The 27,475-nt window shown below is 40.7% G+C and overlaps 1 protein-coding gene and 1 long non-coding RNA gene across 3 annotated transcripts in view; one reads left to right on the top strand and one right to left on the bottom strand.

Moving 5' to 3' along the window:
- Positions 1–27,475, bottom strand: part of LOC118493198 — a 107,386-nt gene that overhangs the window by 28,893 nt on the left and 51,018 nt on the right. The gene's annotated exons all lie outside the window — the stretch shown is intronic.
- pcgf5b (polycomb group ring finger 5b) lies at positions 453–26,354 on the top strand. Of its 2 annotated transcripts, none has more exons than XM_031308569.2 (9): positions 453–727; positions 5,918–6,676; positions 7,884–7,980; positions 8,947–9,002; positions 11,939–11,998; positions 12,512–12,687; positions 13,004–13,102; positions 14,266–14,355; positions 25,914–26,354. In XM_031308569.2, exons 2-9 carry the CDS (start codon positions 6,562–6,564, stop codon positions 25,959–25,961), a joined length of 741 nt encoding a protein of 246 aa, XP_031164429.1. In that variant the 5' UTR covers positions 453–727; positions 5,918–6,561; the 3' UTR covers positions 25,962–26,354. The 2 variants fall into 2 exon arrangements, with proteins under 2 accessions (XP_031164429.1, XP_031164428.1); XM_031308568.2 differs by having other exon boundaries at positions 454–727; positions 12,509–12,687.

Below are 27,475 nucleotides of genomic sequence, written 5' to 3'. Positions count from 1 at the left end.
GTGTATTATATGGTAGGTTACATACCTGTATGTTGTTTGAACCTATGATGTCTTTCTTTAGATTCAGATCCAGAAAAGGGTTTACTGACACAATAAGTAGCCTACACTTATGTGGAATTTGCCTCTGGAAGGTGCAAACAGGAACAAACAAACATATTAAACATGAATGTATGAAATAAACAAATACAGAAAAACAAATATACAAAATAACTGTTGCATAAGAAAAAAGAGGCTGAATGGGTTGATCTACTGTAGTTGTATATTTATATTAAAAGGTTGCTTGGAAACGAAACCAAACTCTTGTTTGCGGCTTCATCCCTGCTCATCAGCAGACACGGCGTGGTGTGTGTGTGTGATGTGTGTGATGTGTGTGTGTGTGTGTGTGTGTGTGTGTGTGTGTGTGTGTGTGTGTGTGTGTGTGTGTGTGTGTTGTAGGCCAATAGACACTCAGTTACACAACCGCTTTCAGTTTCCGAGCCCTGCCTGCCTGCCTGGTGGCTCCCCGCCCACCACTGCTCTCTGCTCTCTGCTGCCCGCCCGCCTGCTTGCCTGCCTGCCTGCCTGCTGGGCGGACTGGGGCAGATCCGAGCCGACCAGTTCCGTGTTCTCTCCTCACCCAGTACACGGAGCAGACGGAACAGGAGGACCTGGCGGTGTCATGGTGGACATTCCTGCCCAGCCGCGGCATCCATAACTCCGGTGGGGAAGAGGGAAAGTGTACACGGAGGTAAGGAATGTGTTGTTATTACGGAATTATTTCTGCGCGGATGGCGAATTCATCAGTCGACGTCGGTCGCGATACGTTTACAGCCAAAACTTTGACGCTGCTGGCTGGACCTCCTCTCACTGTCTCTCGCTCTACCCGTCCCTCACCCCCCTCTCTCTCTCTCTCTCTCTCTCTTGAAACGCAAAGTGCGTCGCCGTGCACACTCACATGCGGGACTACGGTATGTTCACACAAACGGCAAATAACCCGCGTGCGGTGCGCTTCCCGTTCGTGTCGTTAAAATGGACGTGAAGCTCTGCAACTTTTACTGTCGATACGTGCTGCGTGCGCGTGTCTTATATGTGTGTGTGTGTGTGTGTGTGTACATGGATGGGTAGCCTCAAGGCTACAACCGAGCTGCGACACGCGCATATATGCCCGCGCGCGAAAGCGTACACGAGCGTTTGAACTATTATATAGGCTAGCTATAGTTGTGTGTCACTGTAATGTGCGCGTGTCGTCCATTGATGTTGTTTTGACACAGGTGACGTAGACCGTGACGCGCCTTAACGATGAGATAAGCAGATCCGCTCCGTGTGAATAAATAGCAAGCGTGTGTGTGTGTGTGTGTGTGTGTGTGTGTGTGTGTGTGTGTGTGTGTGTGTGTGTGTGTGTGTGTGTCACTGACGGACACTGGGGGATTTCTGAGCTGCGCACTTGAGATTTTTCTAGCAAAAAAAGCGACCCACGCTGAAAGAAGCACCAGGAGTCTTTTGAGTTAAGCACACACACACAGTGTTTCCTCTGTCTCTGTCTGTAGTTTGTTTCTGCAGTGAGTAAGCTGCCTGAATCTCTGCATGGGTTCAACAGTGTTTACACACCTGACTTAGCCTTGCACACAGCATGTCAACATGCAGTTCATGTGACGTCATTTCCAAATGATGGAAGTTGCACATGAGAATAATGAGAGTACAGGGTTTTCCCTACCATTATAAGATTTAGTCACTTTGGACACCACCTAAGCCAAAATTAATGTAAAGTTGACGTGAGCATCAAAACTAATGGTAATAGTAATGGTTGTAGTTGGTCTTTCTTCAGTGGACTTCTTTAGCAAGTTTTGTCTTTAAGCTTTTTCAGTGTTATTATATGCATTATCTGCTCTAGCTTTTCCAACATTTTAGACGCAGATATGATAATAATAATAATGGTCCAACATGATGTGAAATTGCATGTTTCTTTTATTGAAAGAAACGAAAAATTTTAGTATGACCTCCGTCGAGGTTCCAAGCGAGCTGAGTAGAGCTGCTACTAGCAGTGGGTAAGAGCCGTAAGCCTTCCCCAAAAACCTAGGGAAAACACTGAAGTAGCCTATAGCCTACCCCTGATTAAAAGTAGCCTATTGTTGTAGTATTTCTGTTGGACCTATTAAGGTTGTACAGCAGGTGGACACACTATCAGCAACAACTTAAAGTGCTCATATTGTGCTTTTTGGCTTTTTCCCTTTCCTTTATTGTGTTATATATCTTTTTTGTGCACGTTATAGGTTTACAAAGTGAAAAAGCCCAAAGTCCACCCCAAAGGGACTTACCATCTCCAACAGAAAACACTGTTCACAAACTGCTCCAAACAGCTCTGTTGTAGTCCAGCCTTTACTTCAGAGACAAACGTGGTCACTTTGTAACACACGTTATAATGCTCACCTAGCTGCTAGCGTGGCACGCCCTCATACTCTGCTTCTGACTGGCTAGTAGTCCTTACCTAGGTACTGTCAGGGCACGCCCTCATACTCTGCTTCTGACTGGCTAGTAGTCCTTACCTAGGTACTGTCAGGGCACGCCCTCATACTCTGGTTCTGACTGGCTAGTAGTCCTTACCTAGGTACTGTCAGGACACGCCCTCATACTCTGCTTCTGACTGGCTAGTAGTCCTTACCTAGGTACTGTCAGGGCACGCCCTCATACTCTGCTTCTGACTGGCTAGTAGTCCTTACCTAGGTACTGTCAGGGCACGCCCTCATACTCTGGTTCTGACTGGCTAGTAGTCCTTACCTAGGTACTGTCAGGACACGCCCTCATACTCTGCTTCTGACTGGCTAGTAGTCCTTACCTAGGTACTGTCAGGGCACGCCCTCATACTCTGGTTCTGACTGGCTAGTAGTCCTTACCTAGGTACTGTCAGGACACGCCCTCATACTCTGCTTCTGACTGGCTAGTAGTCATTACCTAGCTACTGAGCATGTGTGACTCCCAACAAAGATGGAACAGAAGTGAGATGTCTCACTCTGTAGCTAAAACAGAGAGCTCAACACACAGGGTGAAAAGAGGAGCTGCAGCAATGTGCAGTACAACAAATATATAGTGTTTTCTGAAAATTAAACCATGTAAACCTATTCTGATGTAACCCTCTAAATACAATTATGAACCTGAAAATGAGCATAATTTGAAGCACTTTAAAAGTGTGATCCAAAAAGGAGCAGGGTCTTAAAAACTTCTTTGCCCTAGGGCTCAGCTCTCTTTTTGTCACAACGGTGCGGTAAAGCGAGTGCAATACCGCCCCCGCTGCTCCGATTCTCCGGCCAATCTCCCGCTCCATTGTCCCCCTTATTCGGGAACAAGACCCTGAGATACTTGAACTCCGTACTCGGGGTAAACAATCATTCCCTACCCGGAGTAGGCACTTCATCGGTTTTGATGTGTGCAGTTAAACCCATCAAAACTCAGAGAGACCCATTTAGACTCTGACATTAATTGCATAACGGTTACATTTATAGCAAACATCACAGTAACATGTGTCAAACATCATATGAGGTGTTGGATGCAGTCCATAAATACAACCCGCCTGCCTGTTTATTCTGTAACTTATTATCGTAATCTGCATGATGATTAGTATTTGATGGTAACCTGTTATCAGGTACACAATCAGGCTTTTAAAAAAAGGGAACGCATCAGACCTGAGAAGAGTGACTAATCCCACATCCAGAAACATTTACTGGCTTTCTCAGTTCATTTACTGTAACAGCCCCACTGACACCATCCCATTTAAATACATGGGTTACAAAAAGCTTTGCACAGTAAACATGAAACTCCAGAGTGGTTTTGCAGCCACCACTAATGAATAAAGCTTAATATTCAGCCCGATATCTATATTTGAAGTAGGCAAACCCTAAATTCATTCAGCTCCATCAAAGTGGGGATAGAATGGGGGCAAATTGGAGAGGTTAGCTATTCATAGTAATGGTAATCCAGAGACGGATGCATGTAGGTCATAACTGCAACAATCCTGTTGGACCAATGTTCATGTCACTGTTAGTTAATGATAGTCACATTTATTACACATAACATGTAATGTGGAGTGGGAAAAAGATAATGCGGACACACAAGCGATGCAGCTGTAAAACAAGGTAAATGACTGTATATGTGTCAACTTGATGAGTGTGTACGCCCTGAACCTCTACGTTAATATAGAAATATATCTCTTTATCTCTGCCTTTTTTTTTTTTAAAGTGCCCGTATTATGAAAAAAAATCACCTTTTCTGGGATTTTTGTGTTTCTGGTGCTTCCACACGCATACAAACTTTGAAAAAAAACATCCATGCTGTTTTGAGTGAGATACGGTTTCTGAATGTGTCCTGCTTTCAGTCTCTGGGTGAGCTGGTCAAAATCTGCACGGCTTTCTACGTCACTAGCCAAAACGAGGTGGCTAACCATAGCATGCTAGCGCTAGCATGCTAGCTCGTTCTTAATGGCAAAACACTGCTACAACACACACTAGTTCACCATAATCTACAAAAGAACTACTTCCATGTCCCTGTTCTGCAGGTATTCCACGCAAAGTTGGAAGTGCGCCCTTGTTTAGAAGAAGACTCCCGGCTAATCCTGCCTTGTACTGACTGAAGTTGTAGAAACAAACAGCTAACTAGATGATGAAATCCTTACCTAGCTACTGCGCATGTGCGACTCCCAACAAAGATGTTACAGCAGTGAGAGGTCTCACTCTGTAGCTAAAACAGAGACCTGAACACAGGGTGAAAAGAGGAGCTGCAGCAATGTGCAGAACAACAAAAATATGGCTTTTTTTGAAAATTAAACCATGTAAACCTATTCTGGTACAACCTCTAAATACAATTATGAACCTGGAAATGAGCATAATATGGCCACTTTAACGAGTAAGAAGCCGACAGCAAAGCCTAACTTGACATTTTAATCTTATCAAACAAAGAGAAATGTTCTCCTCCTGTCGTAAAATGGTATATGAGATTACTTCCTTGTTTTTATGTTTATGTCTATGTTTTATGAATAAAGGCGAGTCGAAGCAGCCACGCTGTGTGTGTTTGACTAATCAGGGACGATCATCCCTGCCAATCCCACCCCTATGGTTTCTGTAGTTTAAGAAAGTACTTCCTGCCCGCACCCCTCCCAAGCAGGTACTTTTTTTCAAGGGAAAATGTCCCCGGAACTTAATTTAGACCCTGGTCGCTGCAGTCAAAATGGAATTAGTTCCTCAAAAGATCAATTTATATGACATAATACTTAATTTTTGAGTTAAAAAAGCAGAAATTATGAATTATTTCGACTAATAGTTAAGATCAGAGGATGTTGACTGGCTCACAGACAGGTACATGTCAAAGTTTAGTAAGGATACTGTTTTGAGACCATGTAAACTATTATTTTTGGGCAATTTGGTTGAAAGAAACCCATATTTCTGATATATTTTCTTTTTAGAAGATGCCTGTTACAAGCTGTCAGCTACGCTGTTTGTGTTTGACCAATCAGGGACGAGCATCCCTGCCAATCCCACCCCTATGGTTTCTGTAGTTTAAGAAAGTACTTCCTTTTTTTTTGCTTTTCTTTTTAGAAGATGCCTGTTACAAGCTGTCAGCTTCGTCACAGTTTTTTACTATATAAATCTATATATATATCTATATATATCTATATATAGATATATATAGATATATATATATATATATATATATATATATATATATATATATATATATATATATATATTATACATTTATATGTATATATATTTTGTGTTTCATTCTTTTTAGGTAACAAAGTTTGAGCTTGAAAACTCATCAGTATTTATATATATACAGTATATAGGAATATCTTAGAATGAATATATCTTTTCATTCCTGTTTTTTTAATCTTCTTTTTGATCTGTATTCTGCAGCACAATCCCTTATTTTTGTGTTTCATTCTGTTCAGGTATCCCATGTGATCGCCATTAGACGAATGAAGACGTCGACAGCGGCAGCGCCATAATGATGAACGAACAGACTAGGATGAAGCGGACTACGTAGAAGCCTTTGGCCTCACTGTCGTCAACTGACTTCTGACCCCTCGTGGATTAAAAATGGCACTTTGGCTGAGACAGGAAGGGAAGCGAGACATCTTACTCTCCAGGAATTCTGGGAAATTAAGAAACTTGTTTGTTTGAAACAGGATTGTGTCTTTTTTTTTTCTCCTCTCAATGGGATTAACATGGTTCAGTGAAGATGGAATAAGGTCAGAATTGGAGATATTCCAAAAGAAAAACTGATTACAAAATAGAATTTGAGTCAAGGATGGAGCAGGATTTCACACAGAAGGATCTCTTATCTCTGTCATAAATTGTGGATAGTGAACACTATATATATGCACTAGCCTGGACTAACATTAGCCAGTGTTGGTGAAGATTCCAGCTCTTTACACCCAACGTTAGCCTGTGACTGCTATCTTTTCCATTCCTTATTATTGTGAATGGACGTCTGACACTTCTAAAGCTAGAAGGTGACTTTTCCCTGGTTCCTATCTTGCTGTAGCATTGCTTAAAAACAAAAAAACAAATAAGAAAAAAGAAAACTCCAAACATGGCTGCTACAGGAAGGAAGCACTTGGTGAAAGACTTTAACCATTTCATCACCTGTTACCTGTGCCGAGGTTACCTGATTAAACCGACCACGGTCACCGAGTGCCTGCACACCTGTGAGTGAAACAACAGACAAATGCACAAATGCACCTGCAGATTTATTTGTTACTTAGGAACAGTGCGCTTTTTTTCAATGACTGAAAATAAATGGCAGAAATTCAAGATAAGTTTGACGTCGTATTGTTAGCTTGGAATTGTCCCACCATGCATTTTGTGAACACATCATTAGCTTGTTACCTAGCACGTAGTCTATATCCACAACGTTCCACTTCCGGGATTGTTCAGGTGCCGCCGGAAATTCAGCCGGATGTCCTTCATTTCGGCCGGATGTCCGTTACCTTCCGCTTTCTTTGTGTTGGCATTTCAATACCTGGTGGATTTATGAGGACTATGGTTAAAGGTGCCGTAGGTAGGATTGCGAAGTTCCATGTTCAAAAAATTTGAACATCGACAACTTCTCAGTCCCTCCCCCCTTTCCGCTGAAACCCAAAACGGTCTCCTAAGCCCCTCCCCCCAAAAGGGAGAATGAATGCGTGTGCATGAGCAGTGATTGACACTCAGTTTGACACCCCCCCCGGCCCTGATTGGTGCATCTGAACACGGAGCTGTGGATTTTTGCAAATCACACTACAGGCTGTAGGTGATGCCAGAGGAGCCAGATTTATTTTTAAATGACCTGCTTCATGTAGTTCTACTCAAACATAGGGTCAGTTTCAGCAAATATGACGTTGTTTTATAAGTAGTAGTAGTAGTAATTATAACGGGAAGCACAGGACGTATTGTGACGAAGTATAAGAGCACCAAGTACCGCGTAAGGAGGTTGGGGTTGTAGATTAGTCAAACAAACACGAGCTATATCACGTTCAGCCTCACGTGCGTAACCGAGATGAGGTAACGTCTGATTTTAAGTAGTTTTGGTGCATAAACATAACCAAACTGCAACCATTTCACAACGTTAAACCGCGACCGTTTACGTTCTCTGGCTTAGATATGAAGACAGAAAACGCACCCGTGGGTCGTATTAGAGGGTAGGAATGAACTCCCTATATCGTCGTATGGTTTGGAGGATTTGTTGATCTACAAGCGAGCTAAAATGTCAATGAGCGAGCTAGCAAGCTAACTAGCAATGCCCCAGGCTGCGCAGGTTTCTTTCTTTTATAGGAATACTTAAATAAGATGGCGTCAAACTGTCTAGACAAATCGTTCCCATCGGAGATACTAATTGAAACCCAATGAAATATGTTCATGTTGTTTTCTCTGCAGTCTGTAAGAGCTGTATTGTGCAGCACTTTGAGGAGAGCAATGACTGTCCTAAATGTGGCATTCAGGTGCATGAGACCAATCCACTGGAGATGCTCAGGTAAGATGTACTTTCTCTTCTCTCGCTTCGTCCTCTCTTTTATTTGAATGAGCTTATTTTTTATATTTCATTGGTAGTTTGTCACCCTCAAGCCACCTACACATGACAGATGGAAAGACTGCTCTGCGCTGGCTGTTCCATTGATTTCCTATGGGGAGAGCGGTGCCGCCCAATTAAGCGCTGCGCTACCCTTGGCGTCGCGGACCGCTCAGATTTGCGCCGAGTGCTGCACTCAAAGTTCATGTTATATATCTTTGACCTAGTTGCCGCTGACCTTTCAAGGTGCAACCATGGGCAAAACCAATTCCAGAAAGTTCCAGCGCTGCGCTTTGCCTCTTTGTTCTGCGCCCTACCTCGCAGTTTTGCCCCGGATCATGTGTAGGCGGCTTAAAGCTCACTCTCTTTCTTCTTTAAGGATCTTTCTGTTCATATCTAAATATTATCTTTCTCTTGCTACGTTTTAAAAATAACATTTTTTACCACAAATTGAATTCCATTCACCTCCATTGTATTAGCGACCTCCTTGGTCCACCTGTTATTGTTCTCAATTGTGATCATCTCATCCTTCTCTTCTTAAAATATATTTGACTCTTTATCCTTCCACTTCCCTATTATCTTAATTACCACCTATTCATTCTTTTTTTGATTTGTCATCTGCTTTGTCTTTTACATGTTTGGTGTTTCAACCATCACTAACTTCAACTACTCTTCCTTTGTTCCTTGATTTTTTTTGCCAAGTCATTCATTTTTTTGTTATATCCTCCCTTTTTCTCCCATTTTCAATTCCTTCTTGACTTCTCTACTTTGCTTTCCGCCCACATGACCCCTCTCTCCTCTGCCTCCACAACTGCTCCCCCCTCATAACTCCTGTCCCTTTAAATCCTCATGTTACTTCCTCTTCACGTTCTCATCATCCTCCTCTCCCTCCAACCTCCTTCTCATGCTCTTATCACTCCAAATTCTCAGGTTGGACAACACCCTGGAGGAGATCATTTTCAAGCTGGTGCCCGGACTCAGAGAAAGTGAGTTAGCCAGATGGTTTCATCAATCTGTCTCCTCAGTTTGCAGTCCATGTTTAATTATGTGACTATTCATGGGGGGTAGGAAAAATAATTTAGTAAACGACAGCACTCCAATCAAAGTTATATATTACAAGACATGCACCGATTTTCTTAATACGCATGAACTGCCTTGTAAGTAAATGTTGTGGATTATATGCATTTAAACCAGTGGGGGGGAAACACCAAATTACATATGGGCAAAGAAAGAACACAATCATATTTAATCAGAGTGATTCTATCAGATTAAAAATCACAAAATGTCAGCTCTCTTATGACACTCACTGCATTTTTAGCGTCTTTGCTTTGACAAAGCATCCTTTTAAGTATTTTGCATAATTCTTATTATTCTTCTTTTTGGCTGTTTTTGATCCTCTCATTCAACTGTTTCAGTGCTACAAATACGAATGACACATCAACACGTAGGGCTTATTGAGCTATGGTTTCTGGCAGCAATCTGTTGTATAATGTCTGTAAATACACTGTAGCATCCACCTAGCAACACCCTAACAATCACCAAGAACATCTTGGCTGCCACTTGGCAACACTGTCACCAAGAGTGCCTTAGCAATCAATTAGCAATACCCTAGCAACCAACCTTGACACCCCAGCAACCACATAGCAATACCCTAATTCCCATCCAGAACTAAAGCTTTGACTCTCTGCCTGAACCTGATTGGGTCTGACCCGACCATGCTGTACTTTCTCAAAATTCCCCAAGGCTGAGTCAGGTTCATGCTGATTTTCCGGTGTTTTCTTTTTCTTTCTTTCTTTCTTTCTTTCTTTCTTTCTTTCTTTCTTTCTTTATTTATTTAAATGCAGACCTTATAGTCTGTGTAATATATGTGTTGTCTAACGCTGTGCATGACCGCCCTCTTCTGAATATCTGTTTAACTTAACACGCATGGAAAAAATAGCAGTGGAAATTCGGGTTTTTTAATCAGGCTCAGTCAGGCTTGGACCGAATCACAACCGTTTGTGTAGGGTCAGGCCTGATTTTTCGGGCCCAATCATAGCTCTACCAAAAACACATCCTGACTACGAGCAATGCCTTAACCACAACCTCAAAATGAACCCATCTCAGTAATGCGATACCAACCTCTTAGCAACAAACCTATCAATTTCTAAATCCACGTGAGATTTAATCTAATTTAGCACAAACATTTAAATTATGCAAACATTATGTTTGTGGTAGTTTTTGTCTAACAGTGTCCTCATTGCCATGTTTAATATTCATGCCCAGTAATCTTAACGTCAGTTTTACTGTTTAATATTTCATAATTGCATAATGAGTGCAATGTTCTTATTTTTTTTATTAACACTGCGTATAGAAGCTAGTAAGTAATCAGATCTGGGTTCCAATATTTTAGAGAGGTGGAAGCTGAAGAGTTAAACAAGATGAAAATGCACAACCTTCTCTCTGCAGCACGGCCAACAAGAAGCCAAGTCAACATGTCTAACTAAAGCTGTGATGCTGCTGTAATTTTATGACGCCATAACTTCACCTCCGCTGATGGAGCACTCTGGCAGCCGGAAGATGGAACTAACATCATATATTTTAGTGGGGCTCGGCCAAGTGGTGTAAAAATCAGTGTCATATGAATTCTGTTTTATGGTTTTTGAAGAGTAGACTTCTGTGTTGTTTTCTTAACCACACTTGTCATGTCCATGCAGAGGATTTCTTTGCACTCTACATTAAAATCAAGCCATCCCGTTTCTTTTGATTGCTCATTAGAGGCAAGAACATACTTCAAATGTGGAATAAAACACATTTCTAATCACAGACAGTATGAACACAACATTGCAATGTGACTGACTGGTCACATGTTTCATTAAACCGCCTACTCACTTATCATAAGCCTCAGGAAACCAACAAAAATCCTCAAATTAGAAAAGTTATTTAAGAGACAGAAATAACAACAAAATGATTTTCTGGGTTGCACCATAGTTCCAAATGAGGCTGTTGTGACAAGATATTAGCCATGTGCTCCTAGTATGACGTACGTAGACAGTGTTGTATCTTTTGTATAATCTATTTAGTGCCGATGGCTTTAATACCACAATACATTCCCCAAGCCTAATATGGCAAGGCAGTATCCACGTTCATCTAGCCTTTATAATGAGGTTTCCTGTATATGAACTATGTACAAATTAACTTATATATTTTTCGAACTTAAAGGCAGGGTTGGTTACTATTTCCATTCTACACTTTTTTATATATTGTTTGAAATGGTCTTTACACCCCGACAGCAATAAATAACTTATGGGCTCTGAAAAAGGAGCGAAAAAGATCCGTCATCTGTAGCTGCTGTAATCCTGTAAAAACACCCACCAATCACTGGCACTCCGCTCGGAAAGAACCAATGACACGCCTCCTCGCCCCGCTGCGCGTACTCTACCCCTCCAGTGTATGAGCCTGAGCTCAAAGCGCGTTGTCCCCGCAATGCTAACAGTACTCATGTTTGTTTTAAACATTGGGTATGGTATTATTAGGCGTTTGCTTACCGGTGAATGAGACATGAAGTGAAATTGCAGCCCTGACCCCGCTCTGCTCTGAAGCAGCGGTGCTCGTTCATGTCTGTGTGTGGGGCGGAGCCCCGAGGGCAGGGGGAGGAGTTAGATGCAGCCCCTAGGAGATGCTACTTTCAAATCTTGCTAGCTTTTTAACATTACCAACCCTGCCTTTAAATTGCACACTAAATTCAATTAGGAGAAATTGAGTTCTTCAAACACAAATACTTCAAAGTCAAGGTCTCTACTTCTGCACAGGAATTCAATCGTTGGAAAAGCTAATGCTAGATTAGAATCACCCTTCTTTCTTGTTTCTTGTTTGAATGCTTCTCGGGGTCTCCATGCTGCTTGGTAACACTGTGTTTGTATCTGTTGTTCATGTGAACCAGAAGAGGAACAGCAGGAACTTGAATTCTGGAAGAAGAACCAGCCCAGAGAAAACGGCCAAGGTGAGCGATTTGTGACTCACACTGTACATATGACCGAGCATTATGATTGTTCTTTTTTTTTTTTTTTTTTTTTATAAATAGTTTTTTTTGTCCCTGGCTGTACCAGGAGAAAATCCTGTGTGATTTTGTGTGAAAATCAAGCATGTTTAAAACATACTAATGGAAATCTTTCTGTGTAATTTACACACCGTTTTTGGGAAGGAGGAAGGTCCGCTGGTAACACTATTCTTGGGAATTATTAGAGGAGGCAGAAGAAGGGGAGTTTTTGATTCATCAGCATGTAAATAATCACATTTTCTGCTTGTTCATGTGAATCTGGGGGATTTCAGGGAAATTCCTGCTCATACATCATATAAATCATGCTTTGTAGAGGGCAATCATTCAATATCATCATCTTTTAATCATATTATTATGATGTATCTTAATATACAGTTTGTCAAAAGTTTTATATATTTAAGAGATTTGTATGGATATTTGTGTACTTGTGTGAACGTTTGTCTCAAACCACAGCAGAAAACGTGAGGCGCCAGAGGCTCGGGCTGCCTGATGTTGGAGGTGATTATGGCGGTGGCGGTGGTGATGAAGATGAAGACGGCGGCAATGAAGACTACCACAGGAGTGACCCTCAGATAGCCATCTGTCTGGACTGCTTACGCAACACGGGACAGTCGGGGGAGAGCACTGTCACGGTGTGTGTTTTAATAATGTGTAAATTTTTCCACCAAAAGTGTAAGGGACTTTGTTAATTAATGATCCTTAAAAACAGGGCAGCCCTATCGTTTTTCACAAATTTTTCTCTGAAAGGAAAAAAATGTTAATTGGGGAAATGTTTTAGGACCACTGCTACGTTTGGAAATGCTTCCAAGCTTCTTGGAAAGTCAGTATCTAAAGTGTAAAGGTTTGAATAATTTGGGGGTTTTTTTGCTGAAAAAAAAGTACATTCATGTTTTAGCTGCCTCTCTAATTTATTCAGTGTGTAATAGAATTTGTCCTTGGTCCATTTAGGATTTGATGAAGAGGTTCATCCGCTGCTCCAGTAGAGTCACAGTGGGAACAATTAAGAAGTTTCTCAGTCTTAAACTAAAGCTGCCTAGCTCTTACGAGGTAAGTAACAGATTCAATCTTCCAGTTCATAAACTACAGTTTAAACTGATAGCACAACATTTAGGGATGTCTTGTCTTTTAAATTTGTATGAGACTGGACATCTTCATGTGTCTGCATGTCAATTGAAGGTATGTTGATGAGTAAGAATAGCTTAGTTTAGCTCAAATGCTGGATATCGAATGGATCAAAAAGCAACTTTCCTCAAAAGCTTTGAAATAATACATTCAAACTTCCACTATGATAAATCCACCTCATCTCCATATTGTAATTAACATATATGTAAAGCTGTTGCTGACTACAGTTTAGTGAACTTCTGCTGCTGATGTAGTCACATGGCCGATGCTAATTCCTTTACTCTTCTACCCAATGTACTGAGAAATTAATCGGGAAAATACCTAAATATAAACTACGATTTCATTACTGGACTGGTGTCATGTAACCTACAATTACTCATTGTCAAATAAGGCTAACTGGCTAGCTGACTACCAGCAACATTATCAACACAGTGCATTTAAAGCGTTTATTATTAGCTAGTGCAGTGGTTTGAATAGCAACTGGCTCTGTTGACACAGAAAAATGAGACAGCACATTCAATCACGGTAAATGTGTCAAATATATGAATACAAGTTTAGTAAAATAACTAACAGATTTCCGCTGTAACAAAATAAACAGAACATCTAAAGAATCAAACATGGACCACTCTTAGAAACTTTATATAATGTGGGAAAAAGCTGAAACTATAGCAAATGAGTGAAGGTCTCACTTGTGCGAAGAACAAAGTCAAGTCAAACTCTGTCCAAGTCAACTTTAATTCTCAAACCAGTCAGTGTTTATGAAGCCAGATGCTCATTAATATTCCATTCCAATTATCATTATCAAGAGTCAGATTTATCGTAGGATTAGAAACGCTTCTAAAACTGAAACACACATTCAGCACAGCCTCCCACACATTACCACAGTGAACTTCCCCTTTCATTTCATCCATGAGGACTGAGGTCCTTTTTATTTTGTCAGTTTCTCTCTTGTCAGGTTTTGGCACCACATTGTCATTTTTACCCTGTTTTATTAAATTAACGTCTTTCTTTAATCTCTTTCATTTTATTTTGTAAAAAAAATACTCAAATTAACTCATTTCTGATCATGTGTTTTCCGCTTTCTCCAGCTGGATGTGCTGTGTAACGGAGAGATCATGGGCAGAGATCACACTCTGGAGTTCATCTACATGACCCGGTGGAGGCTTCATGGAGAGAATGTAAGGCTGTCACCCTCACTTCCTGTTTATGTGTGCGTGTTTGCATGCTTATCTGTAGATGCACTTGTGCAGGGAAGCATTTATTTGCATGTGTGTGTGTGTGTGTGTGTGTGTGTGTGTGTGTGTGTGTAAGAGAGTGCGTGCGTGTGTGCATGTTACGCATTTAGCTACATTGTGGGGACTCACCTCCCCAAAGAGAGACTAAAAGTTAAACTTTTAAAACTTTGTTTTAAGTTAAGGTTTAGATTTAGGCTCAAGTAAAGCTCAGGGTTGTGGTTAGGCATGCTTAACAGTATGGTTAAGGGTTAGAGTAAGAATGGCAGTAAACTAGAGAGCAACTTGCAGTTGTATCACATCAGCCGCAACGCCAAAAATTGTCCAGGTTGTTAAAATTCGGTGCCAATGGTCCCTTCCCTACTTCCGGCCCCCTTGCTCAGACCTCACCCATCTTCAAAACTCGGCCTTCATTTTTATCTCAACTACACCTCTATACAGTATTAAGACTGCATATTACGACTCTATTGCGGTGACAAAATCTGTCCACAGAAAGACAAAACAATTTTATCAAATGTATCAGTTACAAGGATCTCATTGTAAACTCCTGTTGTCTGATCTCTGCACGAATCAAAACACATCCCAAGAACATTTTCTACAGGTTTAACTATGTCCCACTTTTCCCTCAAAGAACTTTGCTGCTGTGTTTAAGACTGAGAAAGGATTTTCCACCTTCGTTTCCAAATCTTTGCATTGAGTCTTTGGAGAAGTACAGTTGAGAACAGCTTCTCTTGTTTGCCATCGACTTACCTCTCTAACCATTGCTTGGGCAGTTCTCTCAGCAACACCTGATGGTTGCAACTGTGCTACAATAGAACCACACATTTAACAAATGACGCTTGGCAACAGAGGCCTGGCTGGTTACTGGAGTGTCTGTACAGACTGCCTGAGAACTTGAAGTCTCATCACTTTCTTTTTGAGTGTCCACATTGCCAATATTATTTAGTGAACAAGTGTCCTTGTGCAAACAAATGATGTGATTTTGAACCCTGAATGAGTTAAAAATGACAGACAGACACAGACATATAAACACCTGGCAAAGTACTCAAAACACCGCCTCTGTGGTAGTTCCCGCTACAGTAGGCGTCTCTATGACCACATTTTGCCATGATGACACACACACAGAGACTCACAAGGTGAAATTAATACCAGCGTCCCTGTCCCGGCTGGTGATAAACAGAATGCTCTCAGAACAACTACTGTGGGTGAGTTTGCTCTATTCTTGATTCTAAATAGTTTTGAAGGAAGAAAGTTTTTATTCAAAAAATCTTTCATGACTCAGATTCTGTAAATGGCAGAATTCCAACTTCAAGCCGGCTGAAAGGAGACTTTTGTCAACGCTGTTTTGGTAATTGTCACTTTTTAAACACTTTTCTTTTAAGATGCTTGAAAGAAAGTTTGACTTCCTTTTATTGTACCTCTCATACCAAAGCTCCATTCATAACACTGACAAACATTTACACACTTAGACTCATTCTAAGCCTTAATTCTGTCCTTTTAACTATACATGAACTGTATACTCAAGTGCCACAGGCTTACATTCTGTTTGGTTTCCACACCACTTTGAACAATGCACACTCGAGAAGTACACTCATGTAGAAACTTAAACTTCAACTTTTTTGTTACAGAATTCCAATTGACAACATTTTGCTTTGACTCCCTAGATTCTTTTAAGTCTTGTAGATCATTTTGACTTTAAGAAATGTGAGAAACTGTTATGGATGCACCGGGCAATAATATTCATCAAGTTTCCTTTGAATCATCACAATAATGAATTTTCCTGATTATCAAAGTGTAATATTGACTAGATAAGAACTTAACCTAATTCTACTCTTAACCCTGAAACAAAAACATAACCCTCAAACTTGTTAACGAAATGAAGACTAGATAAAACGTCCTTACTTTCAAGGTCTAAAATGTTCACTGGTCCTCACAAAGATAGATGTACAAGAACACACACATACACACACACACAAACACACACACACACACACACACACACACACACACACACACACACACACACACACAGAACCAGGAGGAGTTGTCCTGGTTTTGTCTGAGACTTGACAGCAGTCTCAGCCTAAGGCTTTGGGGTCATCAGTCCACTCTGTGGTTCAGCAGGTCAGTGTGTGTGTGGCCACACATATAGTATGCACTTGCTTGTGTGTGAATGCTTTCCTTCCTTTACATGGCGACATGTTCATCTGCATGTGTGTGTGTGTGTGTGTGTGTGTGTGTGTGTGTGTGTGTGTGTGTGTGTGTGTGTGTTTACATGAGTGATTGGTTAATGAAAGGTCCCGCCCAGTTGTGGACGGCGACTGAGGAGCGCAGACAGCTGGCACCACAGGAGGCCTCAGATATCAGGTCAGGAAGAGGAGAGGAGGATGATGGGAGGAGGAGCAGGGCAGAGAAGAGGTAGTCCGTATGAAGTGAGAGACGTAGAAAGTCTGCACTTCCTCAGCTACAGCTGCACTAACATGTCCACTTAAAGGAATAACATTACTACAACAGAGTAATTTGCTTCCACATTATTTCCCCCACACACAGGAATCTTATATGTATAGATGTTCTGTATATTCTTTTGGGAATGGGTGGAAATTAAAACATTTTATTCATGTATTATTCCTGGTCATTATATAATCATGCAGCACAACAAAAGTCAACCATTCTCCAAATTATTGCTTGATAAAGTAAATGTCTAATCTAAAAATAAACCTTATCAGGCTTATGGGCATAAAAACGGAGCAAATCGCCGCCTGTTTTCCATCAACACAGACACAGTTTGACCTTAGTAATCCAGTTTGAACTGACATCTTTCTTATGTAATAATGCAATACAGATTGTCTCTTTAGCTTAAACAGATTGTAGGTCATGTCTTTTTCCATCTGGGCATTATAACATGTTATGTTTTCGGGTTATCCGTGCGTCGTGAACACCATATCTCAGGAATGTCCCCATGAGGAATTCTAAGTAATGACAACAACACTGTCGGCGCATCCACATGACGCAAGCCTTTGGGGATTGCTCACCACAAAGTAGCAAGAATTCCTACTCCTAATACGTTACAAAACCCATTTACTAACCTGTTCAAGAGCAGTAAGGCGACATCCGTGTCTGACCTCAATCCCTTTTCTTTTTTCAGCGCTCTCTAACTAGGAAAAGCCGCACCAATGGTTATCCGTGTTTGTCTTTGCAATTGGGTACTTTCACTTTGTAGGTCTTTTCTTAGCAGAAAAATCACTGACAGAAACATTTCTTGGCAATTCCTCTGGTTTTCAGCCAGGGTGGGAAATGAACGTGTGTGAACTGTGGCTGGTGGATGCCCAATTTTACCAGCCACTTATATTTTTTACCAGCCACTTTTTCCAGAATTCAAATTTATAAAAGAAAGTACAGTAGCATATTTTGAATTGGACTTTAACTTATCATTGCACTTACAATAACAAGCGTAGCTGTCCTCACTTTAGGTCATCCTGTACGTCTCATCTCCGTTTTTTCCTGCATCCACCGTGTGTGTGTGTGTGTGTGTGTGTGTGTGTGTGTGTGTGTGTGTGTGTGTGGGTGGGGTTTTGTGTGGGTGTGTGTGTGTGTGTGTGTGTGGGTGGGTGTGGGTGTGGGTGGGTGGGGTTTTTGTGTGGGTGGGTGGGTGTGTGTGTGTGTGTGTGTGTGTGTGTGTGTGTGTGTGTGTGTGTGTGTGTGTGTGTGTGTGTGTGTGTGGGTGTGTGTGGAACTGAGCAGCAGAGAGCCGACAGGATTAAAACAGCAGCAGCTTTCAGCGACTGAAAAGTCGTTCGAGCGTACATTGATGTTACATACAGGCTGGCAGGACGGTCTGAAATGTTGTGCATGGTCTTTCGCTGTACGTTTTGTCAATGCGCCACTTGTTCAAAAAGTAGGCTACCTTCTCTTTTTCTTTACTTCACCCTCAACAGTTTGTACATTCATAGCTACTGCTGACTCCGCGGCGGGCCTTTTAACACCGGAGATATGTCGCCACATGTTTTTAACCGATAATTTTCGTTTGGTCTGTACCTCAGCTCAGCTGCATGGTGTCACAGACTAGCGCTGAAAACTACTTGACAAAAAGTCTGGAGTTGACGGAAATATGCGTGGTCAAAGCCCCGGCTGTGAATGGTTTCGTTTCCTATTACTTCTTCACAATAAAAGTTCTCTGTTATTTTGGTATTTGAATGTTTTTATTATGAAGCAGCAAAATCCAGAAATGTTGGGCATTCATTAGCAGTAATGTAACGCGACTCCTATAAGCATTGTGCATTGTTTCTTAGCAGCAGCATTCTTTGACAAAAGCTGTCCAATCCATTACAAGGAATGTTTTACAATCCACCCGCCGCTGTGGCTGGTATACAAGGCAAAGTCACCCGCCACTTTGAAAAAGTACTCGCCATTGGCTGGTGGCGGGTGCTAATTTCCCACCCTGTTTTAAGCCATGCTTCACCTGTCTTCATCTCCAAAGCTGAATGCTGCTGTTGTCCTTTCTCAGCGGTGATGTATAATGCATCACTCCAGCTGCTGCACACTAAAGTCGCCGGACTACCCCATTTTGTAATCATAGCCATAATGAGAATTGCAGAAAGAGTTTTGTGGAGCAAATAGGCTTAATTAGCTTTGTCTCACCTCATTTGGCAATGGCTCGAATGTAACCCACGTTGATATAAAACTGACGTTAATATAAAATAGTCGCTCACTACAGCTTTAAGTGAATGTCTTCAGGATGACAAACATTTGCTAGTTTTTGTATACAGTGGCAGATGCCGTGTAGACGTCACATTCACTTGATTTGAAGGCTCTGAATTTGAATGTATTCAAAGCACTGAATTTGAACACGAGATGACGCCTTTTTCAGAGTCAAATGAGTTGGTTTTTATTACCTAGCTCCATTTTGAGCTAAATATCTTTTCGTCAGTGTTTTCTTCACCTCTGTTCTGCCCACCACCCATGTTCCAAAACAACAGACCGAAATCAGTCTGTCAGAATTATTTATGTCCCTCCTGGTGAGTCAGAAGGATAAACACCAGGAAATTATTTTTGAATCCAGTTTGAACCGTCTGCTTAAGGACGAGGTAGGGAGGGGAGTGACGGAGAGGGTGACAGAGACAGATTGAAGCTTGAGAGTCAGGAATGGAGACAGAAGAGGGTGAGAAAGACGATAGGAGTCATTCATCAGTCTCATCCTTCTGACAACTCCGCTACATTTTATTCGTCCGACGCCGAGACACGCTGAGGCCAGTCGGGACGGCTGCACACACACGGCATTTTGGGACGTCATTTTGTCACAACAGGAGTCACACAGCCTTCTGATTGCCACCATGGTTATTTAAGAAAAAAGACTCAATGTACCTGGGAAATACTGATTACTGTCCCTACTGTGAACTCACTTTGAGGTCTGTCATCGCTGCCTAGCAGTTAATTATATCATTCAGCAGCTAAGATGTTTGCTAACATTTCCTTCCAAAATTAATAGATGAGATAAATTATTTGTCAATCTTTCTCTAATTTAAAAAGCATCACAAAAGGCATACTACCATTGACTCATTTGTCCCAGCAACCCTGTCTCCGTTAAAGCAAATATGTTTTGGAAAATTAATTAATTGCCAACTCGACTATGTTGGAATTGGAACAAAGTAATTTTTCTTTAAGTTTCAGGATATGCGATATCCTATTACAGCCCAGACAGGAGAAGGTTGATGGGGTTAGGGAAGGATGGTGGTTTAGGTTTAATATTCAAAACATCTCAGGGAACCAGCTTTCCTTGTTCCCAGTTATATTGGATTGCATTAGATTGTACAGGTGTACCTAATAAAGTGACCATGCTCTAACTAAGCCAATGATAGAAACACATCACGCACCAAATCACACACTTCTATAAATCAAGGGCAAATCTGTATTGGCAATAATATAGTAGAGGGAATGTAGTAAATATTGAAAGGATTTTAAATGTGCTATAACATACCAATCTATTCAGTGTACAAAAATGTATTATGGGCTACACAATACGTGGCTAAAATGTGGAGTACAAAATGACACAAAATTGGCTAAAATCAATATGTGTTGTCATATGATCAACATCCTAACAGTAACAGTGGGAAGAGGAAAGTGGTGATAAAGAAGACAGACAACTCTTGACCTGACCCCGACTGACCAGATAAAAACGTCCTAAACAACGTACCTCACAGTCTAAATGTCAGGTGGTTGTGTTGGGTTTGTGCTTATTCTCTTCAGACAAAAGGTTAAATCCCTCCCAGATTAGATTAGAAAGCGTAATCACATTGTTTTTAACCCTTGTGTTGTCTTTCCATCGACCAGGAAACTTTCTGTTTTTCTGGGTCAAAATTTAAAATGCAAACTTTTCTGCAATGTTTTGGTCGTCTTTTTCGACACTTTTGTCGCTTTTCCTGATGTTTTTGTCACTTTTGTCGTTTTTGTCACTTTTTTCGTAGTTTGTCACTTTTCTCGATGTTTTTGAAGCTTTTCCCTGTTTTGTCACTTTTTTTCCAATTTTTGTGTCACTATTTCCAAAGTTTTTGTTGATTTTTTTTCTGCACTTTTTGACGTTTTTGTTGTTTTTTCCCCCCACGTTTTTGAATATTTTTCTGACATTTTTGTCACTTTTTTCAACGTTCTTTTATCATTTTCTTTTTTCAAATGCTATAAAATTGAACAAAAAAAATTTAATTCAATGAAAGTAGTGAACTGATCATTTATTTTACTTGTGAAGATCTTTGTAGGAACCATCCAGGTTATTTTTTTTTTTGACAATTTGGTTGAAAGAAAACCCAAATTTCTGATATAGAAGCTTTTTGAAAATGGATCAAATTTGACCCGAGGACAACAGGAGGGTTAACCACAAAATGTGTTTCTGAGAGCAGCCGAAGCTGTGACAGACTCGTTCCACTCGTCCTGTAATTGAGAGCAGTGGATTCGCCTCGTTAGCACTGATCAGTTTCAGGTGTTGGCACCGTTTGTTCAGAAGTAGGAAAGTTTCTGTCCTGAATGATGGAACAAAATTTAAGAATGAAACCCAAAACCTTTTTCCTAAACACCTTCAAGCAAGTGCTCCATCCAGAGAAAGCTGAACCTCTTCACAACCTCAAACACAGGAGCTTAAAATAAGGTTTTCTTTCTAGGAAAAGTCTAAACAACAAAAGGGAAAATAGTGCCTTAAGACAGTGTTTTATCAGAAAGATGTCAATTGGAGAACATAAAATCCATAAAAACAAAAATACTAAAGATCTATCAATAGTAGCTCTTGGTAAATTAATTCTCAGCAACTGTGGCTTTCCCCATTGTGGGATTAAAAAAAGATTTTGAATCTAAGGCAGAGAAAACCTAGCCTCGTGAGACCGTCCTGATCTCACAAGCTCCAGTTTTCCACTCGCAGATCAGTCGGGCATCTTGAAACGACCGTCCAATCAGCGTTGGTTTTGAGGTGGTTTTAGGTGTGACGCAACTAAAAGCTTGTTCAGTCTAAACAATGGTAGGAACCAATACTGGTTAGCTGATGGTTTATCCAATCAGCTAACCAGTATTTTTGCCCCTTCCCAAAAGTTCTCCAACGGAAAGTTCCCAGATGGATATGCCGAGCAAATGCGAAGCAATCCATCTGGTGGAGTCAGGTTAGAGAAAACTCCAGATGTAGTTAATTGCAAGAAGAAGTTTCATCTCATTTCCCTGAGTAAGAAATGAGTACACAGACTGGCTGCTGTATTACTTGTATAGTTTATTTCAATTTTAGCATTTGGATTTGACAAAAATATATTTAAAACGTTTGTGTGATGGTTGAAACAACAGTGGTGGCATTTCATCCTTTGCTCTTCATCGAAAAGAGTTATACGTAAAATGCACGCTAGCTAGCATCTCACGCGCTCGCCCAGTGCCTTTCTAGTTCCTAATGATTTTGTTGCCCCCCCCCCCCCCCGTGCTTTCCTTACGCATTGCATTTCAGCCAAAATTTCCACTTGATCAGCACTTTGGTTCATGACAACATATTACAAGGACAGATGTCCTGATTTCCATGAAATGTGTTGTCAATATTCAGGGTCCCCAGAGAAGAAACATTTTGGGCATTGCATGAGCTTTAGTGCAACACCAGAGGGGACACATTACAGTAGAATATATTAAGTATGAAAATCACACAACCCTGAAGGATATGAACTATGCAAAAGCAGTTAATTCAGTAATTCTTGGCTGAACCAAAGAGTTTGACAGTAAATTTAGTTATCAATTTTTTCACCCTTGTGGAGTGTTGCTGGTGCAGCAAGTTGGATGGATCTACGATTATGTCATTTTGCACCAGAACAAAATGCCTTCAATGTAGCTGACAGCTGAACAAAATATGTTTTAGTGCAGTATATTTAAATTGTTTTGGAGACAGAGATGTTGAGTGAAAGAGGGTCAGAGATGCAGATTACAGAGGCACAGTGACAATGTGGTTAGGTTGGATTCAGTGTTGTTCTTTTTTTTTTTTCTGAGGCATGATGCAGCAAAATGCAGAAAGCTGGAGGAGATGACAGCAGCTGTTCTCTGCAGCACCGGCAGCCTCGAGCTGCCAGAAATAGGAGACTGACTCCACAAACAGGAGACACACACGCTTCACTTTGCAGCCGCTCTCACAAACACTTGCCGTTTTTTCTTACGAAAAGGGACTCTCACATCTTTTGACTGTTTCAAATGTGCTTAACTATTAGAGGAGGCAGGAATGTACGAGCAGTCACCTTTGACATTTATATTATTTAAACACAATGATGGATGCATTACTGAAAGAGCCTACAGGCCACGAGCCCACACAGGGGCCTGAGAGATCAGGGGGCCCCTGGGCCAAGACATCTATATAGAGACTGTTAACCGGGATGGGAGAAAAACATGCTCTGGTTTATTGGCATTTCTTTAAACCATTTAAAATCGTCTTGGGCGGTGCTAAGTGCCGGACAGAGCCACGGTGCCACTGCAAAATAGCCTCAAGGAACTTGTTTTGGTGGAACATGTATACGTTCAAAGGTTGTTTTAGTCGTGCAACAGAAAACTCAGATTGGACAGATAGTCTAGCTAGCTGTCTGGATTTACCCTGCAGAGATCTGAGGAGCAGTTAACCATAGTCCTCAGAAATCCACCGGAGGTTAGAACGCCAACACAAAGAAAGAGGAAGGTGACGGACATCGGGCCGAAAAGGACATCCGGCAGAATTTCCGGCGTCACCGGACCAATCCGGGAAATGAAACGTCGTGGATATGTCATAGTAGGAAAAGCACAGGTGTATTCAAAACCATTAATGATGGCTGCATTCCACTTATGAGAGGTCCTGGTATTGTGCATGCTGACTCACTGAAATATCTTACTGGGACACTTGATGGAATTGAGCCATCGTTAAGGTTATCAATTTCAGCTGTACTTTTCCTACTATGACAAGTCAAAATGTCTGCTGTGAAAAAGGTCCATTTTGAGAGAAAACCAGAGCAAAAATGAGGTGTTAGTAGCAAGTAAACTAGCAAAAAACTAGGGACTAGAAAACTCTAGAAACTTGTTGGACTGAGGTTCCATACCGTGACTGGTCAGCAATAATCTGGTGTTGAGTCTCTGGAAGCCTGGAGTCTTTATGCCACAGGTAATGAGGAGATATGATCCAGGCATGCTCGATAGGATTCACGTCATTTCGAGGAGACAGACTTGCCCTCACGTTTTTAACACACTTTGCATTTCTTTGTTTGAAAACAGCCATAGGATTATAGTGTTTGTTTCAGATAGCTGATTAAATTATTGGTCCATGTTACCCTGATAAAATATGATTTAAGTCATGTTAAATGTTCTTTGTTTTGGAGTGCAGGTTATTTATCCCTTAATCATCAGTGAGTGACTTATCTACCTGACTAACATCATTTGAAGGCTTTGGTAGCGGTTTCTAGGAACAGTTCATATTTGTTGTGTTGATCACGGAAAATTGTTGATTAAAAGTTATTTCTGTAAGTCCAATAACAATAACCTGCACGGCTGCATTGATCACATTTTGTCTGTTTTTCTGCCTCTGGCGCAGCAAAATGATGATTAATCCCAGTCCCAATGCTCTGATTGGTTTTCCATTCACAGAAACAGCTGAAAATCAGACCCATTTAAATCATCACAAAAAAAGATCTGAGACTAACAATTGTTCTGAAATGTGTAGGATTTGAATAATCTTGACATGAATGAGCTGAAAGCAACACATCCAGAAAGTAGACTGTACCATTGGTCAATGGGATTGTCTAATTTGTCTACACAAAGTTATGCCATCTGAAAAATGATGCACTAAAAGTACATATACAGGCTTTTTGATGTCTCTAATTAAAAGCTAAATTACATTTTGATAAACAGGCTTATCTCTGGATCTTTTTGATAATATGCTCCAGCAAACCTAAAAGAGAGTGGCTTGTTCCACACACTCAGTTCTCTGCATTTCACATCGAATGATAACCTTTTCAATTGAGCTTCAGCAGAGCGAGCAGCAGCCAGACCTTGATTCCTTTTTTTTTTTTTTTCGTATATGGCTCTTCTGCATCAGGCACTTGGCTTGTGTTCCTGCAGAGCAGAGCCAGGTGGATCCTGGATGCTTTAATGGAAACGGGGTTTACATTCTTCTTTAATTCTGAACTCAGGAAAACCTGCTGTTTGACATCCAATGAAAAAGGAGTCGCCCGGTCTGTCATTGGACACCCGAGCTTCAACTAACGGGTTAAAAAGTTGGGAAATGTATCTGGCTCGATGTGGCTGCAAATCTAACTGAGATTTATTCTGCACAGGCACTTTCACAGCCTCAAGAATGAATATGATAGTTGAAGCTCTCTTCATGTTTCCTTTTGGCCTAAACCACTTAAAAACATTAAACTTTTTTTATCACATCTCTCTCAGTTGCTCCTGTCGACTGTTCTGTTTACAGGGTGATTTAAAAGATGATTTCTACCTCTCAGGGGTTTATTAAAGGATTTTATGAGATTATATATGAATTTCTAGGCTAAACACACGCTGTTATTGAGCCTAATAGGTTTTATAATAGGAGTTTTATTTTTCTGCAACCAAAATGTACATATTGTACTGTCCCTTTATTGTTTTACTGATTTAGTATTTTTTACATTGCCTTTAGATAGATGACCAGTGCATTTACTGTATTATGAACATTTAAATATGACACACTATTAGTGACATTTAGCTAAGACTCAGTGTGTGTGTGTGTGTGTGTGTGTGTGTGTGTGTGTGTGTGTGTGTGTGTGTGTGTGTGTGTGTGTCTCAAGTTGAAAATATATGCTGTGACAACTCTTCTTGCACCTTATTAAAACTTCCTTAAAGTCTGTTCAATCTACGATAACCTGCTTACAGGATGTTCTAACTTTGTGGGATGTGATTATGTGTTTGTGTAATTATTCCTCTCGGTGTTCCAGCAGCTGTGTGGTGAACGTTTGAACATTGATTCTCTCTCTTCTCTGAAACGTTTTCTCTTTTTTCTGTCTCTCCCTCAGACGTATCCCATGGTTCTTGAGTACCGGCCACGAATCGACTTTGGCTGAACCCCCAGCTGCAAGAAGAGGACCACACACACACACACACACACACACACACACACCGGCATATGCAGACATACATGACAAGTATATAAAACATTAGAAATGCGTACATTTGCACATGGACAAACACAAAACACACACAAACACCAACATACACTCGCCCACCATGTGCAGAGAAAGAGATTTAAATGTATTTTTGTACAGCCAATGATGAAGTGCATACGTTGTCATGCTAAAGAGGTTTTATGCTACATAGAATAATATATGCTATAATATATGATATTTTTAAATGTATGTCCCTGTGCCTAAAAACCTGTCGAGGTCAGAAATGAAGTATGACCATATCTTCACTTTGCCTGTCTAACTCTGTAGATTAAATGTTGATTTTCTACTGTTGATGGCTGTTTTTATGTTCATGTCTCTGCAGTTTGATCACATCCACTGTCACTATCTGAAGGCTAACACAGTGGTTCCCAAAACTGACGGGTGGGCGGAGTTATTATATTAGGCACGGCGCCGCTAAATATGAATAAATAATGCATAGTTCTGCTGCACTGCTAGCGAAGCATAGACACGTTTGTAAAAAAAATGGTAGGACCCGAAAAGCTTCCTCCTACTCCCTTTCGGACAAGAGTATTTAAGAGTATTAATTTATTTTGCTTATTCTTGCTTTTTCATTTTTCATAGTGAACTGCTTTTGTGTCTTGTATTTTAAGTTTTTTTTGTTTATTCTTTTGTATGTTGTTCGAAATAAACTAGTCATTTAATCATTCATTCAAAGGACTGCCAGGTAAACGTAAAGCAGACGATGAAGCAACACCATAAAACTACCACAACTACCAAAACAAAGGCAAGAAAATACTTAGTTTTGCATACATTTTTATCTAATGCCTACCAGACACTAGAAGACTTTGAACAGACTTTCAAAAGACTAAGGTCTGACACCATCTCACATCTAAAGAAAATCATCTCACATCTAACGTTAAAGACATGTCATAATATGTAAAGACTGGGGATCTTGCAGGGTCACACATTGCAAGACTACAACTAGATTTGGAAACCACTGGGCTAACACAACAGTCAGCCTAAAACATGTATGGCTTATCTGGATCTGATGCTCCTCTGTACATATCAGTCAGGTATCTTCGCTTCAGAAAAAGTCTGAATGAATAGTTTTCTTCAGTCTTCACCCTCTATGCAGATGATGCAATGATTTATTTAGTTACAGACAGTGAGCATCTGCAGAATCTAATATCTTTCCATTTTTGTATCCAGCCATCACTGCTGTCACTGTTCACTTTGGTTTTGGCGAATCACAATTCTGGGAAAACTGAGCTGTTGCTCTGCCACTCGCAGAGAAGCGACTGACAGTGATTGCCAGCAATTATAAGCTCTTACTTATTAATTATAGTCATTTTGTTAAAACAGAGACAGTGAAATATTACTGCTTTTACTAAGAAATGGATGATTTGAGTGCTTCTTCTGTCACAGGTCATATCTACCCTATCCAAAAATAC

Source organism: Sander lucioperca, chromosome 15, assembly GCF_008315115.2.
Source record: "Sander lucioperca isolate FBNREF2018 chromosome 15, SLUC_FBN_1.2, whole genome shotgun sequence".
In the NCBI taxonomy this organism is placed as follows: domain Eukaryota; kingdom Metazoa; phylum Chordata; class Actinopteri; order Perciformes; family Percidae; genus Sander; species Sander lucioperca.
Note: the sequence above shows the minus strand (reverse complement) of the source record. Positions and strands in the feature narration are given on the sequence as shown.

Coding starts and splice junctions, on each gene's coding strand:
- pcgf5b (XM_031308568.2), top strand. CDS start 6,562: ATGGCTGCTACAGGAAGGAAGCACTTGGTGAAAGACTTTAACCATTTC. Junction 6,677..7,883: donor CACCGAGTGCCTGCACACCT/GTGAGTGAAACA, acceptor TTTTCTCTGCAG/TCTGTAAGAGCTGTATTGTG. Junction 7,981..8,946: donor AATCCACTGGAGATGCTCAG/GTAAGATGTACT, acceptor CCAAATTCTCAG/GTTGGACAACACCCTGGAGG.